Source organism: Bombus vosnesenskii, unplaced genomic scaffold (assembly GCF_011952255.1).
Source record: "Bombus vosnesenskii isolate JDL3184/JDL3185 unplaced genomic scaffold, Bvos_JDL3184-5_v1.1 scf7180000014105, whole genome shotgun sequence".
Classification (NCBI taxonomy): domain Eukaryota; kingdom Metazoa; phylum Arthropoda; class Insecta; order Hymenoptera; family Apidae; genus Bombus; species Bombus vosnesenskii.
The window spans coordinates 2,945,396-2,962,239 of NW_022883371.1; the positions used below are offsets into that span (position 1 = coordinate 2,945,396).

Below are 16,844 nucleotides of genomic sequence, written 5' to 3' on the forward strand. Positions count from 1 at the left end.
TTTATAGGGGACTAATCTTTTTTGTCATTTAAAATCCCTTTCCTTCACAAGATTCATTATCCCTGTATTTGTGAGGACGAGTAGCTTCTCACTTTGAACTTCATCCTTCGTAAACGTTTTTCGGCTCCCTAATCTCGTTTATCACATTCTCGATAGTTCTTTTCGTTTTCTTTCTCACTTCTATATAAAAGTCGATTCGCAAGGTGAGCTTAACGAGTTTTCGGGCCCTCCACACACAAGTTCTACACGATTCATCCGCACAGGACGAATTCTTAAAGCCGCAATAATTTCTAGCTGTCCGATGGGTCATGATATATACTGGCCATGGTCCTGCGTCGCTGTCGGCCCTCGAAAAATACGATGTTGCTCTCGCTAACCCGCGAGATTCTCTATGCAGATTAAGCCTCCGCCTCGAGGCTTGGCTTCGGGTTTGTAGATCTTAGATCTTGATCTTCGATAGTTTCAATCGACCAGTCAGAGATGAATTCGAAAGAGATGCTTGGTATCTCGAGGGTGCTAATAGGCATGTAACTTCAAGACGTCTGGCACCACGTTTAACTTTTCGTTTTTTCTTTAGTGTATATTGTCTTCGATGAGGTTAACAACCGTTATACTTTGAGTAGATTGATTTTCTACTGATTAGAAAGCTAACTGGGTGAACGATCAATTTTGACATACTTATGCTGCGTTTTAACTGATTTAAAAGATGGAAATATTTGAAACTTTTAACAGATAACAGAAATGCGAGAAAGAATTAATTAATTGAGTTGGCCCGTCGTATAAGTTGACGCGTTATCTTTAAAGCGCGAGCAACGAGAATCGTTTCGCTCGAACTCCTAATTACCTCAACCGTTAATGCACAAAGTAGTCGTTTAGACACTTTGAATACGACATGAAACAACTTAACCAGCAACGATCGCCGGAATTCAATTGACGCCAATCCAACCAGCAATTCTCTCTGCTTCTGTTCATCTGCGTTTCCACGAACCACTGATGGGCGACCACGATGTTCCATCGAAGACAACCCGCTGTTTATCGCAAGGTTATGTTTCTTTCCCTCTTCTATCATCTTTTTAGGGTATATTCGGGTCTCCTTACGATTCATACATAAAAGCAAAGGTGGTTAATTCGTACAAACTACGGATTGAAAAATTTCCAAGTTGAACAACTTTAAAAACTTGGAATATGAAAATTTATTAATTTGAAAATTGCTGAACTACTATAGTAAAATTTTATAGTGGTATATAATACAATTTTATGGTATACATAATACATTACTTAGATTTTTAATAATATTTATAATAACATTTGTAATAATTCTGCGCTATATTATTTTTTATGGCTGCTATAAATTCTTCATAGTTGCCCAAAAAGACCATTAGAGTATCACACTCTCGATCGCTGTTCTTCCTCGTCAATACCATTAAAGTCACAACGGATTGTGTTTGCGGAGTAAGAGACTGCCGTTTTATTGCTATTCTATGCTCTCTTTACGATCGTAGCTGTCGCCGGCAATCGCGTACTTGCTTTGATCATAGCCTTGCTTTGTTATTCTACGCTGCTCTACGTATAACAAAGGTGTTTGTACTTCATTAATATTATAAATCGATTCAGTTTAAGCAGTACGGCTATCATTATAGAATATCTGAACAAAATATATTTGCCAATGAATTATAATAGAAACGCGGCCACAAATTTTTGATTTTTCAAAAATTTAGTCCAGTCTATATAATCTACGATCTACTATTTACTCTAACATATATTATCTACTATAATCCATAAAATTTATAATTTACTACAGTACAATAATTTATAATGTGCTTATAATATATATATGTAATAATAATAATTATTATATATATATATATATATATATATATATATATATATACACATGTATGTATATCCTAATTAAGATAAAGACCAATCTACTTTTCGTTAATTTAATGAAGGTTGGGGAACTAATCATTAAATTTCTCCAGCTACACTCACAGTGACAAAACCATCTATCAGCACGGAATCTTAATTTCACCCATACTTCAAAACTGCTGATCGCGTGTCAAGAGCAATCTCCACAAATCCCGCGAGCACGTCCATCTTTGACTCGCGCGAAGCCAGGATCCGAGGAAGCCAAGTAAGCTTCTTGCGATCTCTAAATCGTTCCCTCCATTCCATTCTAGAACCGGAGATCGTGCGTTTGTCGCTATGTTTAGCCCGTGGATTGTCTGGTTTCAGACAAAAAGCTGTCACGAATGGCAGCTTCTGCGCGATTGCCGACAGGGCGACTGTCGAGGGTAGCGTCTCCGGGACGTAAGAAAACCTTCGCAAGGTAAACCGGCTTTGCATTGCTTTCGTATCTCCTTCTCTCTCGTTCTCTCTCTCGTTTTCCTTTCTTCCTCTCTGCGGGAGGCAAGTGTTACATGGAAAAAATATCGTCGACGATCAGTGACGCCTGGGGAGAACGTTCATCGCAAACAATGTGCTGTATACGTTGCTCCTTTTCTGCCCCTGGCTACCGCACGGAAACTTTTACAAAACGATTTACGACTTGCAACGAAACAATCTTCGTGGCACGTATTCGGTTAGTATGCATGAAAATTAATTTGATCGATGTAATTATCAGTTACGGATAGAATGTTAAACGGTGGTTGGTTATTTGACAATATATCTTTGCTGTTTGTTAATTCCTTCTTGATTTATCAATGGAAATTATCACATTTCTTTTGCGATGAAAGGCAACTAACACATTACGGACGAAAGGAAGAGCAAAGAACATGTTTTGCCTCTGTGTCATCAGCCATCTTTCCAGTAATAATATAAGGAATGAATTTTTCTAGAGTCAAAACAGCTAAGATCGCGTATGGTCGTGTCGTAGGAAACAAGAAAACCTTCGCAAGGCAAACCAGATCTGTCCTGTTGTCCTCTTCTTCGCCCTCGTTCCCCGTATCCCCCTTTCGCGGATAAAAATTCGCTGCGGTTTGCAGTGCCGCGATACCGGAGCGCATCAAAGATGCACCGCGGTCGGTGCATCTCTGTAAGCTTGTCGGGAACGCCATCTCGTTACGCTACTTCCTTTCTGGAGGCCGAGCGAACAGAAGCTAGCCTACCTGTGTCCAATGCGGAGGGCCTCCGGTACAGTGGCGTAGAATAGGGGAATGAGAAATGCGACAGATAACGAAATGATTGCTATCTGCAAGATTCTTTATCTTATAAATAACTGTCTTTTTCTAACAAAATATGTAATCATTTTTTTTATAAGACGTAATTAGCATTAGCTACTTTTTTATACTTATCCTTTTATGTCGTGTTTTTTGAATCAGAGTTTTCGTTAGGGCGCACAGACATAAAATTAACATATCTTTCTTTGTATCGTACTTGAAGTGTACATCGAAGGATAAATTGTTTAAGATTAGATCAGATTCTTTCTTGTCTGTCGCTTGAATTTAAAAAATATAATATTCACATGCCATTAGATTACTGGATATGTAGTCTGTAGATCTTTGATCGATTTGTCCGCAATAAATACTGTTATGTAAGAAAGCATAACTTGTGTGTTGTTATGCAAATGTATTTGTCCAATCGTTATATAAACTTGATAAAAGTACAGAAATGTATAAAACATAGTATGTTAGTATAGTGCTGTTCTTATGTACAATGTACTATTATATTCAAGTAATGCAATCAAGTACTTTCATATTTATACCAACGAGTGGATCATATTTTACTGTAACGTACTTTATCTATCTTTATGGTACAATTATAATGTGAAAGGAAGTTGGTAATAGCAAGTGTCTTAGAATAACGATATAATTATCAAGTATAAGGTGTTTGAAGCCTTCGAAGCTAGTGTTTAGAAACACTTCTTAGATTTTTCGAGGCGTAACTGGAAAATCTTGATTCGAAATATCCTGCTTAAATATTTACATAGCATCTGTATATTTCATTAATATTAATACAAAATTCACACGTATAAATAGATCATTGTACTTAAGCAAGGAGAATATAAAATGAAAAGCATTTAATTTGATGACACGTAATTGACAACATTATTACAATAATATTATATTTATATATATAATATTATAATTATAATTGCATGTAATATTATAATGTTTAAGTCCTTCATTGCCGAAGAGTTTGAATGAAATCGTGATTCTTAATGATAGTAAGAATTACTTGATGATTATTCATATTCACCTAATTCTTCCTTAGTATATTGATACATCATTTTAGATTCACAAATAACAAGCAACTTTATAAATATTATTTCAATTCGGCTACCCGCGTTACACGAAGCCTCGACACTCGCATCGAGATTCTTCGAATCGGCCGAACGTTCGCGAACAAATGCACTTCGTTTATCCCTGTAATTATGTAGAATTAAGTTGTTCGATGGTAAAGCCCTTGTGGTTGGTTGAACACGGCCCCGTATTGGTCCCACTGCCGCGAAAAAACGGAGCTCGGCGATCTTCTGGGTTTACGATGCTCTGGCGCCTATGCCGAAGAAGGCATTCGAGCTGAACCAGTCGATCCTCCTTTTTCCTATCCTCAGGAGGAAAAGACACCTCGCGTGCAGCGCGTGCACCTCCCCTTCGAGATGCCTACTGCACCCTCGACAAGGCTATTTATAGATCTTGGGTATTACTTGCCCAAGTGTGTTTGTGTTCGCGTGCGTGCTGCATCGCGCCGATGCAACGATGCACGCCTCGTTTTCCCTGGAACGCGACCATATTACCCATTCTCGATCGACTACCATGTTATGGATTTTCGAAACCGCTTGGTATGGTCGTTGTCTTCTGGACCAAGGTTGAAACGGGTCTTGATCATTGAACTTTCGGGCTTCCAGTTCTCTCTTATCCTTCTTTTTTGGATGATTTGATTGACGTCTACTTAAAGAGAAGAAGGAGGTTTGGATTGGAGTAATTTTGGTTTTCGATATTGTATAATATTGTTGAATTTTGATGTACCATTGGATATTGGTAGTGGTGAATTTGCATTTTGTTGCGGGTCTGAGATTTTATTGTAGAAAAGTATTGGTATCAGGTTTTAATGGAAGTCACAGCCAATTAAAAAAGAAAAAAAAAAGGAATCACAGATGTTCATCGACAGAAACAGTTTTATTGCACATTGTATATATGCGTATTTGAATCTTCACTGCGGAATTAGATATCAGCGGTGAATTTATATTTTCCTATCAGTTTGAAATTTCTGTCGGAGTGCATTGGAATTAGATAAATTTAACAAATGCTGTAGTTAGTTGCGCTATACAGTTGTGTTATAAAATTTAGTATGCAATCTAATACACTCTACAGTTGATTAATAAGGAAGCTATAGATCCCAATTGATTCAACTTCCATCATGTCCACCGATACTGAAGTACTCATCAAACATATCTAAACCTGAAATCGGAGCGCACATACCAGTGTCAATCTGAAAGTAACTTACCTCCTATCCGGTCGTATCATGACGCCGTTTATTTTCCTTGAATATAACACCGCGTAGAAGGAAGATTGACTGGAATAATTGCATAATTCATCCGTAAGAAGCAGGCAAACAGAACCTGCTGTAGGCTGCGTCGGCACACCAGAGGATACCAGTTCAGGCAAGGACAGGACGTGCGTTCTTCCAGGTCCATATCTTGCTATTTATAGATCCTAAATATTAGTTAGAACGAAGGCTGTGTTGGTTGGACTGGTAACTCGTTACACTTCTTCGGACCACGACACACACCGTTGAAACGCTTCTATCGTCTCTGTCCGTCCCTTCTCGCGATAATTATCCAACCGGCTCGCAAGTTCCCTCAGTCAGACTAGCTTTTCTCTTCTTCTTCTTATGCCACGAAATCCTTCGATCGCGCTTTATGCACGCCTCGGCTATTTATAGATCCTAGATCGTTGCGCGTTCGCGCGCGATCGTACGTGAGGAAATGTTGGCCACCGACCAGTTAAGGGGGGAATATCACGGTTTTCTGCGGCTTGATTGCCGCGTCCTCCGTGTGCCCCCTTTCCTCTCGTCTGCTCTCCCCCTTGACTTATCGATTTTCATCGAAATTACTGTCCTCGACGGCCTCGAGCCTCTCGCATGCACTTGCCCCGACTTCCCTTTTGCCAGAGGACGAGCGCGAGCATTCGAATGAGTCGCGATTAGGTACTCGAGTGTCACGCTACCTTGATGACTGCCTCTCGGCGACGCTTTGTCAGGTCGTCCTCCGGAATTGCCTCGAATAATGAATTCAATCCTGCCTTTTTGCGCGCCTGACTCTTCAATCATTCCTTCTTTCTTCCGATGAAATTGTACGGCCACTTCGGTGGTCATTTTAACTCTGTTTTATTGTAATAGGGTTAATTTACGGGTGGTTCTTCGAAAAATGGTTCTTAGGGTTTGTTAGTAATTGAAAATGAGTGGATGTAATTTGATTCGTGTTTCTTTCGCGAGATATTTATATTTAGCTTACGCTGGAAGTATTTTTAGAAATAAGAGATAATAAATATTATTCATGCTGATGAAGCAGGTTTTGGTTCTGACCACTAAAGCGTCATTCGTTCTATACGTTTTGCGACCAATGTACCTGTACGTCTTTAATAACCATTAGGAAGCAAGGATGTATTTTATGATAGATACTATTAAGATACTATATCCACATAATTGATTCAGCTAATTATTGTCTCAATATATCAACCAGTCAATTAATGTACCATGTTCCCCAAAACTTGAAATATGAATTAGGTAATCTCTCAACTTCGGCATATCCTCAGATATCGATTAATTTACCATCTACGCTACGTTCTAAAATCCCCACATATCAATTAATCTACCACTTTCTCTGAACGTTCAAATTCTAATTAATCTTCATCAAAACTTAATTCCGAGGGTTATTACGCATCCCCTCGAAGTTAACGCTTTTTTTAAAATAATTGTCAATGTTTTCTAATAATTCCGTTAAATTGGTTTTTTAACTCTAACAACGTCATAAACATCGAATTCCACCCCCTCCTCTTTTTTCTGTTTTCCTATTATAATCGAGGATACGATCAAGGACGACTCTAGCAACGTAGAAACCTGAGAACCGGTGGTGAAACCCATGGATCCTACTGCGATTTGCCGCCGAAAGGGGATTTTATCGTGGGTTTATCCACGTGAAGTTCGCCTGCAGCAACGGGGCAGGTTTATAAATAGCCTTGAAGAGTTGTACGCGGATAGCACGGGGCGCCTAGTACCTGATGCCGATTACTCCTGGCGCCAGCGGTGCGCTGCCTTCTCCTGGCTCCTTTAATGGCCGACAGTTAATGGGAAGTTAATGTCCGATGCTGTGTTAAGTACACGACCGGTCCTTCTTCCTCTTTCCTCGCTTTCTTCTTTTCCCCATGATTCCGCCGGTTTCTCGCTTTTTCTTAGATTTTCGCATCCTTCCTTCTCGCGTTCGTTGCTTCTCTTACACAAACCCCATTGTCCTTTATTTCTCTCTGTGCTATTCTTGATTTTATGGACTCGAGTCATTTGAAGCCGGGGTAAGGCTGTTTAAGGTAATGGAGAATAAATGTTGCTCGTGAGAGCTCCGTGTTTATTTCGGTCTAATCGTCTTGCATATTTTGATGCGTTTCACCTCTTCGGCTACGAGGATGCGATTCCTATTCATTGCAATGCTTCTTCGGTACAATTATATCGGATTATACCGTTTCTGTTTCACAGTTGTTACAGGGTGAATAACTATACTGTCAGTATAAATGAATAAATTGTAAGTAGGTACTTTTTAAAAGTAATAAACTTCCTTTCTTTTAATTATTGAAAATATGCTATAAGGATTTTTAAGAAACAAAGTTTCTTCGAGCAGTATTGTTAAAATAAGTTCCTTGGTCTCTGTATACCTGAAGGAGTCATCGTTAAAGTTTGCTTAAGTTCTATTTTTATCATTTTTCCAGTTGATCATGATGATAGTGAACTTGATCAAAAGTCGAAATGAGCTTATCATTTAGGGAAGTAAGCTAGAAACGAGAACGGGTTTAAAGATCTATTTAAAGATTTATTTGCAAGTATAACTTTTTCCATTATGTATGGAAAAATCTTTTCTAAACGTACTCTCTTAACTATTCACTGAAATATCAGTAGAAAGATGCGTGTTTTCCCCGCTCGTGCATGTATTTCTAGTTTCTCGTATCCTTTGACCGACAAGAAACCCCGCGACACAGGAATTCCTGACAAGGACTCCACCTCCGACGGTCGATGCCGATGATGGATTCGTAATCACCAGTTTCTATTTGCAGTTTCTGTCGTGAGAACACAGTCATCGTGACGGGAATAGAACCTGCCTCCTGGTCGATGCACCTTCGCGGGAAACGAGCCTGCACGTCGTAATGTCGATCGGTGATGGCCCTCTCTTACGCTCCCCTTTCTGTAAGGATCCTCCGGACTAACGTGAAATATTCATAGCAACAACGAAATTCGCCTGTGTATTTACATCGAGACGCGAAATTTTAACTGCTAATACTTCACGTTCGTATGTTGGATCAAGAGTTTGTCTGTCATGAATTCATAGCGACAAAAAACATCCCTCTTTTTTTTTTTAAATTAGCGTCACTTTTCGGGTAGGTATTCACTTATTATAACGTGGTGAATCTTTCGCAGTAAAATGTTGCACGGTCGCTATGAATATTTTGCATCGATCTAGGGAAATTTTCGCTTCGTAGTTTAAGTTCCTTCGTAGAACCGCGCGAAATCGTCAATTTTGAAAACTCATTATCGATAGATCTCGACATGCATACTCGATGAGCACATCGATTCCTACATTGTTATTTTTTATTTCCTCTCTTGGATTCTGAAGTTAATGTTTTATTATCGATTGCAGGGAGTAATTGTATGTGTTCTTGACATGGTTCGACAAAACCGGTTGTTTATATTCATCTATCACGAAGATTTGTTGCGTATTGGAATATTCTTCGGGATAATTGTTTCTCTGAAATCGAAACTTGTCGATCGGTTTAAGAAAAGAAAATTTAATTGTGCAATTACCACCGTTGCAAATAATCATCATCGACTGATTCACATTTAATTGATCGGCATTGTGAAACAAATGATTCCGTCACAAAGGATCCTCAAGATAACCGACTCTTCTTTATAAAGAGACATTCGCAGATAATTAATGACACAACGAGTATAAGTGGGAGAAAGCATACGCGCGAAAATACGAGACCATTGCGATTGCAGACATAAGACACGTGCTCAGTCAGTCTATCTTCGGGTTTCCTCTCCGTTTCGTGACATCCGCTCGTCGCATATTCGATGCATCATTGCGCATCCCATCGATGCGTGTGCACTGTGCAGCTTCGAGACAAATGTCTGGTATTAACCGACAGTTAAAGATTCGTCTCAATAATCCAATAATCTTCTACTTTACTAAGCATCGAAGCTGATATTACTGACATACAGAAGAGAATCAGAAAACAAATTAGAAGAACGTAACGGTGTTGATGATTAACACAGTAAAACATTTGTTTAATATTAATATTTGAACTAATATTTATCGTTGTTGAAATTTCATCTCTACTGTCTGGAAGCGGCGTTCTTTTTTGTCAGATGTATCTTTGCCGTCTAACTTCGTTGTGAATGTTACTTAATTCAGTAATCAGAAAACATGGATATCTTAAATATTGACAATCTTTTTAACGTAAAATTTAATATAAATTATATTTGTAACTCAGCATTAGAAAAGTGATTGTTCTATTACCCCGGATATTTTTGATAAAATCGAATTCCAATCAATCTAACGCAAGCCAAACTTCTGTCTTTTTCATTCAATCATCAAACTATAAAATAACAAAACCATAGAACCATGAAATTACAATTACCGCAAGCATTAAAAACACCGAACGTTTATTCTATCATTTACTTTTTTGCCAGAATGACAACAAGAAGCACATTCCAACGAGAAGAAAAGCGTTTCCCGATGATAATCGCTTTCCCTGCACGGTTAGGCACCGCGAGCAATTCAACTGTGACAATTCTCACGGGAGATTGAAGTTGTACGTCTGTGAAAACGTCTATTCGCCGACTGGCCGTAGTGGCAAAGGCAGACGAGCGGAAAAGGTTTCGAGGGTTTCATAAAGATCCTGAAGGGCCCCCGCACTAAGCGCTATTATGCGTATGTTTGCACGATACTAACCATAAAATGTAGCGCGTCTCATTGCACAGGAAACGCTATCGTTTCAAACGTTGCGATTATGGCAACGTTAACGAATAAACTTGACTGGCATGCACAGGAAATGACGTATTAGTTTTATATGTGCAGTCCAGAAATCACGCGTTTCCTCTTTTCGCGCGAAAACCTTCCCACGATTGTTCGCAAACGTCGCGAGGTATACGAGGATTCTATCTTCTTCGAGCTACGTCTTCTAATTATGGTGTTCTATTGTTTTGCGCAGAAAACATTTTTTCCTCCGGTTTCAATTTTGATGAATGTCGTTGATTTCAACGCAGATAAACTTAAACGTCTTGTTTACGATGGTTTTCATTATAATGCCATCACCGTTTAAAATTAATCTTAAATTAAATTAAATGCTTGTATTACTGTTTATTATCGTTTTGTATACAAGCTAAAGAACAATATCAAATATAATCGGTGTTGGTTTTTCTAGGAAATACCGACTTCTTCTTATTCCGAAACACGCGCGATTGAAAATAACACGCTAAAATATTTCTTAAAAAATTCTTTTCACAGATATACCACGTACGATAGAGATTGTACAATCACAAAAAGAAATCTATTTAAGTTCTTCTGTCACTACGTATACTAATTCGGTACTGCTTTTAAGGCGTAAATGATTAATTCGAAAACTCCACCAAAAGTCAAATATTGATACTTGGCATTCTCACGGCTATAAAACAACATTCTTCATCTTTGCGTCGCAGTCACAGTAGCAAACTTACACTTCCCTTCATTTTGATTTTCAACTTCGTTCAGTACAGCAACTACTTCACACTAAACCATACATTTTTTAAAATTACAAAACCTATTGTAAACATTGGCTTCATCCCTGTTAATGCGCTTCTTCTTCTCGTACTCTTCTCATTTTCAGTGAAACTTCACTACAGCTTCTCTATCTCCGGTAAATAAACTTACTTGCCAATATGGTGGACGTTTCCTGTAATCTTCAGGAGTCTTAACGCCGCGTTTAGAGCAAGACGAAACGCGAGTCCGACGAAGTACCGACTTGAAGAGTGCTAACGAACATATCCACGTCGTCGGTGAATGCAGCTGAGGTTTGCTCAGCAATTAGCTGGCCTAGCCTCTGTCCGACTGGAATTCACCGGTGAACGTGGCACGCTCGCGTATATCGTTCTAGGCTCGAAGCTTCTCCTTTTCTTTCTTTTTCTGCTGAAATTCTTTTTCGTCGGACGAGGAAAAAAATAAAAGAGTCGTTTCGAGAAACGCCGTCAGGTTCAACGAACTGCTGATTTTTTTTCCTAGTCTCGAGAGATGACTTCAACGAAGACGAGAAGCACCTCCAACGCGATATGGAGGTGCTACGAAGACGCGGAAGTCGTCACGAGAGATTCTGTTTACTCTGTTCAACCGCCGGAGATTGCCGGCTGTTTCGTATATTTGCCTCGTCAATTGAATGGGCGATTTAGGAAGTTTCGTGTTAGAGAGGATGGAGGAAGATTTGATAATGGGGCATTGGTATTTTAAATGCCTCTTCGGGGACGATTCATGAATAGTTCGCAGCGTTTGGGATTTAAGAGGCTGCATGAGCGATGATTTATTGCCATTCTGGAGAAAATAAGCGAGGTATAATTTTATTGTTTGTTATTATTATATCTAGGTTTATTTTTGCGATTATTATTAATTTAGTTTTCACTTTTGCACTCTTTGTTAATGACATGCGAAGTAAAATAGGTTTGGTCGGATACGAAACATGTGTCTTTGATTTTTATTAATTTTCATCACTGGATTCTTTCTAATTACGAGTTTAGTGATTCTTCTTTTATAATATAGCGATCATGCATATTTTAGGTAACGAGTAATATAGCGCGTAAATATAAAAATATAAAAATAAAGAAAACATTCATCGTCAAGCAATCTTCAACTATCTTCCAACGTACTGTTTCATTCGATCCGCCACGTTTGGATACTCAAGGTCTGCAACAAAGTAGGCGATGATTCCCTGAAGTCGATCGATAATCAATTTTCATCGAGTATTTATAGGGATACTGTTACTTACCTACTGAAAGACTGGGATCATCGAACCGAAGATCACGAGCTACAAGATATCGGTTGTTTGCTGGCGTAGATGAAACCGACTGGAACCGTTTTCATCGACTTTCGAATCGTTCGCTGATCTATGCAGAACCCAACCATGGTCGTTTAAAAGCGCCTCATCTATCTACGATCTCGTAATGATCGTTATTGTACCGTTACTCTCGGTCAAGGTTCCCGGCGAGATCGAATTGAAATATCACGTCCGCTCCGGTCAGCGATCTTCCGCGTCTTTCCATGCCTCTCTCCCGGTTTCCTTTCCCTACAGGCGCTTGTAAACAACGATTTAGGAACACCGTCATCGCTGATTATCGATTCAGCTTGTTCTGCGTATGATTTATACCGTTCAGTAGTAATATATTCCTTGAAAGATCGAACATTTCTATTGCCGATTTATGGGACAAGTTTCAAGATTTCAATATTTATCGTTATCTACTGCTCAGGTTTTAGAAGGTATTTTTGATCAACAGATTGGAAATATTTATAGAGGAGCACTGTACTTTGGATATTTTATAGATTCCTGTATGTTATACGGATCTATATATTTTTTAATTTTTATATTTCCTACAAATGTATAATAATTCACAGTTTAATGGGCAGTTTCTGTGATTCTCGAATGAATAGTTATGGTGAAATATTTTCGCTTTAAATTGATAGGCAGATATAATCGTTTGGTTGACAGAACTTCATGTTTCTCCGGTTAAGAAAATTTTCTTTTTCAAAACGAAGTATATACTACATCAGCGTACTATATTAAGAATTTCTGACTTACTTCGAAGAGTAGATTTGTGGGACGAATTTGTTTTTGAGTCGCAATTCTATAATCCCATTTGACAGAAATTATGCGAGAACGTAGGATTTGAGGAGATTCTCGTGCCAAACGATGGTTAAAATAGCGCAATAAAAGCGAATCCTGTTCCATCTGACGCAACGTTTTGATAAATTGCACCACAAGGAGTCAATTAAGATCTCGCTGATAATGAAGTACCGTGGTTTAAATATGTAATTAATAAACAAACTTGTTCCTTCGTAGCCTTGATTTTATCTCGTATGCAAAAGTACCGTTCAACAATTTTATGTTGAACCACTTTTAGAGTTCAATGGTACCAAAATATCTTACTACGATGTAATGATACATAAAGGAAAATAATTATAGTGCCGTGCGTATGAATCCTAAATTCGACTATTATTTATTATTATTATTTTTTTACAAACACAGATTTGGAAACCCGAATAATATTTTTGTAGCACGAAACTGATCTTCCTTTTAATTTTTACCTCTTACTTTCAGTTCTCCAATCTTTATATTTTACGCTTCGAATCACAATCTTCTGCCTTAAATTCTCTTCCCTAACACATCGTACCCTCTTTTATATCAAAATTCCAGTAAAATCATCCTCGGCAGAATCCGCTTCTTTATTACGCTCGAATCGTCCCAACTGTAACCACCGTTTCCATTAATCGTTCTCGTTCTTTCGCTTGCCCATCCCCTATTACAAGCAAACTTAACCCAATCCGACATCCAATTCCTCTAACATCGATCAAACTCTGAAACTTATGCAACACGGGGAAGGAACGATCAATTTAATCCCAAAGTCGAGTTGTGAAAAGAAAAAGGAAAAATCGCGAGCATGCTATGAATAAGCAGAGAAATGCAACGCGTACGTCGGGATAAGGATAGAGTGGATAGGCTGATAGACGATCGCACGAGGTCGTGGCACACGCTCGAAGGATATGAACGAGCGAATAGGTTGAGGGTCGTGAGTGGCCGTTGACCCTGCGTTTGTACCTGCGCGAAGCGGAGTGGCGAGTATTGGTACCGACCACCTAGACAGGCTAGAGTACCACGTTGGTAATAGCTTCTCTAGTCTACCGACCTTCCACTCGTAAAAACAAATATTTATGGACACCGCACCGTTCAAGAGAAACGCGTCTCCGAAGCCCTTGAACGCTCGAGGTTCCATGCGGTCGGGACAGGTGTGGCTTGTTAATTGGTCGCTGAACCACGGCTTGTATTTCGGGGTTCACCAGACGTGGTATTAGGGAAAAATTCGCTCCGCGATGGATTAAGTAGATTAATGATTGGTTGTTACTGGCTTTGGAAGAGATTGAGATGTTATTAAGGGTGTCTGGAATGATATACGTAACGAGGGTTAAAGGTTTGCAATTTAGAAAAGAGTTAATTTAGAATTTTGCTACTGCAGAAAGCTCTTGAATCAACAATTTCATTGAAGAAAGGGGGAACGATGTTCATATACTAAGGGAAATGCACCCTGTAATTATGCGATGATGTAGCAGGTTGCTAAGTTTGAAATAGTATCAAGGATTTTTGGATCAACAGACCTACGTTGTGGATTAACAGTTTGGAATTTGGAAAAGGGTCAATTTAGAATTCTACTATCGCAGAAAACTCTTTAATTAACAATTCTATTCGAGCAAGTAAAATAATGTTTACGTATTAGGGAGAATGCGCCCCGTGATCGATTATGTGATGTAACAGTGGATTATTGTGTTTGGAATAGTATTAAGAATCTTTAAGCCGATAGACGTATATTGTGATATGATTAGAAATTTGGAATTTGAAAAAATACTTAATCTCTAAACGATAACAAATCTTAATACATAAATTAAACCATAAAAATGAAATCCAATTTCTTAATGGTGTTGCCGTTTATTCAACTAATAATCTTTAATTAATTACATCACCTGATCTTCTGGTTGCAGTATCCAGCCGGTGCATCCAGCGAGCTTCTGCCAGAGGACAGAGGGACTGGTTATGCCTCACCTGGAACTTTGCCACCAAACGCGGAAAATATTTCCCCAGCTGCGAAGGATTTGTTAAAACGAATGCTCCAACCGGACCCCTGCTTGAGGTTGAGGTCTCTGTTAAGTCTGCAGAGGATCGCTTTCTACATGGGTTACGATGTGCAGAGTTACATGCAGAAGAAGGTACGATGATCAGATTCGTTGAAATGTTCTGTCGTTTGATAAAATAACGCTTTACAGAGCTCTTTTTTCTTCTTTTTTTTATTTACATATATGAGAGTTACATATCCACGTTCACGTTTTTGAAGGGAATTTAATTTACAAGATAGTTGCGAGAGGCTTCCTGAACTGGATTCAAATAGCAGTTGTTTTTTTTTTGAAAGATTTACATTTTTCTATTCTACGCTTACGACAGAGCTTTGCAACATAACCAACATTTAAACAATCCTTCGTACAATTTATTCTCCAAATTTCTACAGGAATCTCCGTTTCGTCTGCTAGGACGAAAAGTCGAAACTGAGCAGGATGGCAGGATCAATGAGTTCTCCTGTTTCGACTCCTCTTTGGGGGATAGCATTTCTCACGCCGAGGATCGATGATCTCATCAATGTGATCGTTAAATAGTATTGTTGTCCTTAGTCATTCCAGCGTAAAGCCAGATCGATTTTGGCCGAAAGATGTTGTCCAATTATTTTTCTAACATTTTTATTAACGTTAGCTTGTTGCTCGTTGCTAGTTTTATATCGAGCAACGTCGTCGATGCCATCCATTACTTTTAAGCGAATGAATTATCGTGGATTTTAAACTATTTAGATTATTTTCTAGCTCGAAGAGTGATATTTTTTTAACTCTGACTTAAGACGCGGAATCTCCTATCCTCTGGTGCTATTTTTCAAGAAAATTGTTGCAACGTTCAGAGGCTTTTTTTATGAATTAAGAATAAATTGCGGAGCTTTTGTAATACGAAAAATCAAAAATGTTGATGTGTCAATGTGCGATTGTAGCTTCTGTGTGCAGTGTACTCGATACTTGAGTTCTGTTTTCTACCCCCGTTGCGTCGGCAATGGGGCGCGAAAGCAAAGAAACATATGAAAGTGAAATGTATCTTACTATAGAATAAAAATAAATTGTCGTTGTGATGGTGATCTGTGCAATTTCTGTAATCTTTAATTTTTCATTTCCCTCTACTGGATAAATAGGATTAGTAAGAAAAAATATCCAAAGAAGCTGTTTTTAATATTCATAGTGATTATAAAGCATCAAGTGAATCTGGTTTGACGATCTTAAATTAAATAGAAAATACAAAATTTACTTGTTGTATTAAAAAATACTTGAAAAATAAAAGTTGCATGATATTAAGGATGATATGCAGTATAATAACCAGTCTTTTGTTACTTTGCCTTTTATAGAGATATGAAGATTTGTCTTACCGTAAAGAATATAGTGTTTGATGATTCGATTAAAATTATCATTGGAATCGTTTTCAGGATACAGCGTGAGAACGCGGTTGGTCTCAGTTTACAAAAGTTTTAATTTTTTTAAGAATAGTTAACAGTATTTTTGTTACAGTATTTCATCGATAATACAATAAATTGCGATAAATCGTAGTGCGTACAAACTAACAACAAAAAAACAGAACGAATCTGGATCGAAAAACGCAGCGTCTTTTTTTTATCTTATACATTTCTTCATATTTGAAATCAATGCGAGAACACTTCTCTTTTCTTCTTTTCATTTTTTTCTTCTTTGTTGCCGTTTCATGTCGTTTTTCCCCCATTTGTATCCATTGTGTGTCCACGAATGTACCATTTTGAGATTTGTTGCTTCG

The 16,844-nt window shown here is 38.3% G+C and overlaps 1 protein-coding gene across 5 annotated transcripts in view; it reads left to right on the forward strand.

The window, feature by feature from the left end:
• The window catches only part of LOC117239512 (serine/threonine-protein kinase S6KL), a 67,595-nt gene extending 51,425 nt beyond the window's left edge, over positions 1-16,170 (forward strand). For 4 of the 5 annotated variants that reach the window (XM_033505135.1, XM_033505138.1, XM_033505137.1 and 1 more), the window contains 2 exons: positions 14,975-15,199; positions 15,496-15,909. In XM_033505135.1, the coding sequence (XP_033361026.1) occupies positions 14,975-15,199; positions 15,496-15,615 (345 nt within the window). In that variant the 3' untranslated portion in view covers positions 15,616-15,909. Of the gene's footprint in view, positions 1-14,974; positions 15,200-15,495 lie in introns of all 5 variants that reach the window. The other variant, XM_033505136.1, reaches the window with a different exon arrangement.
• The last annotated feature ends 674 nt before the right edge of the window (positions 16,171-16,844 follow it).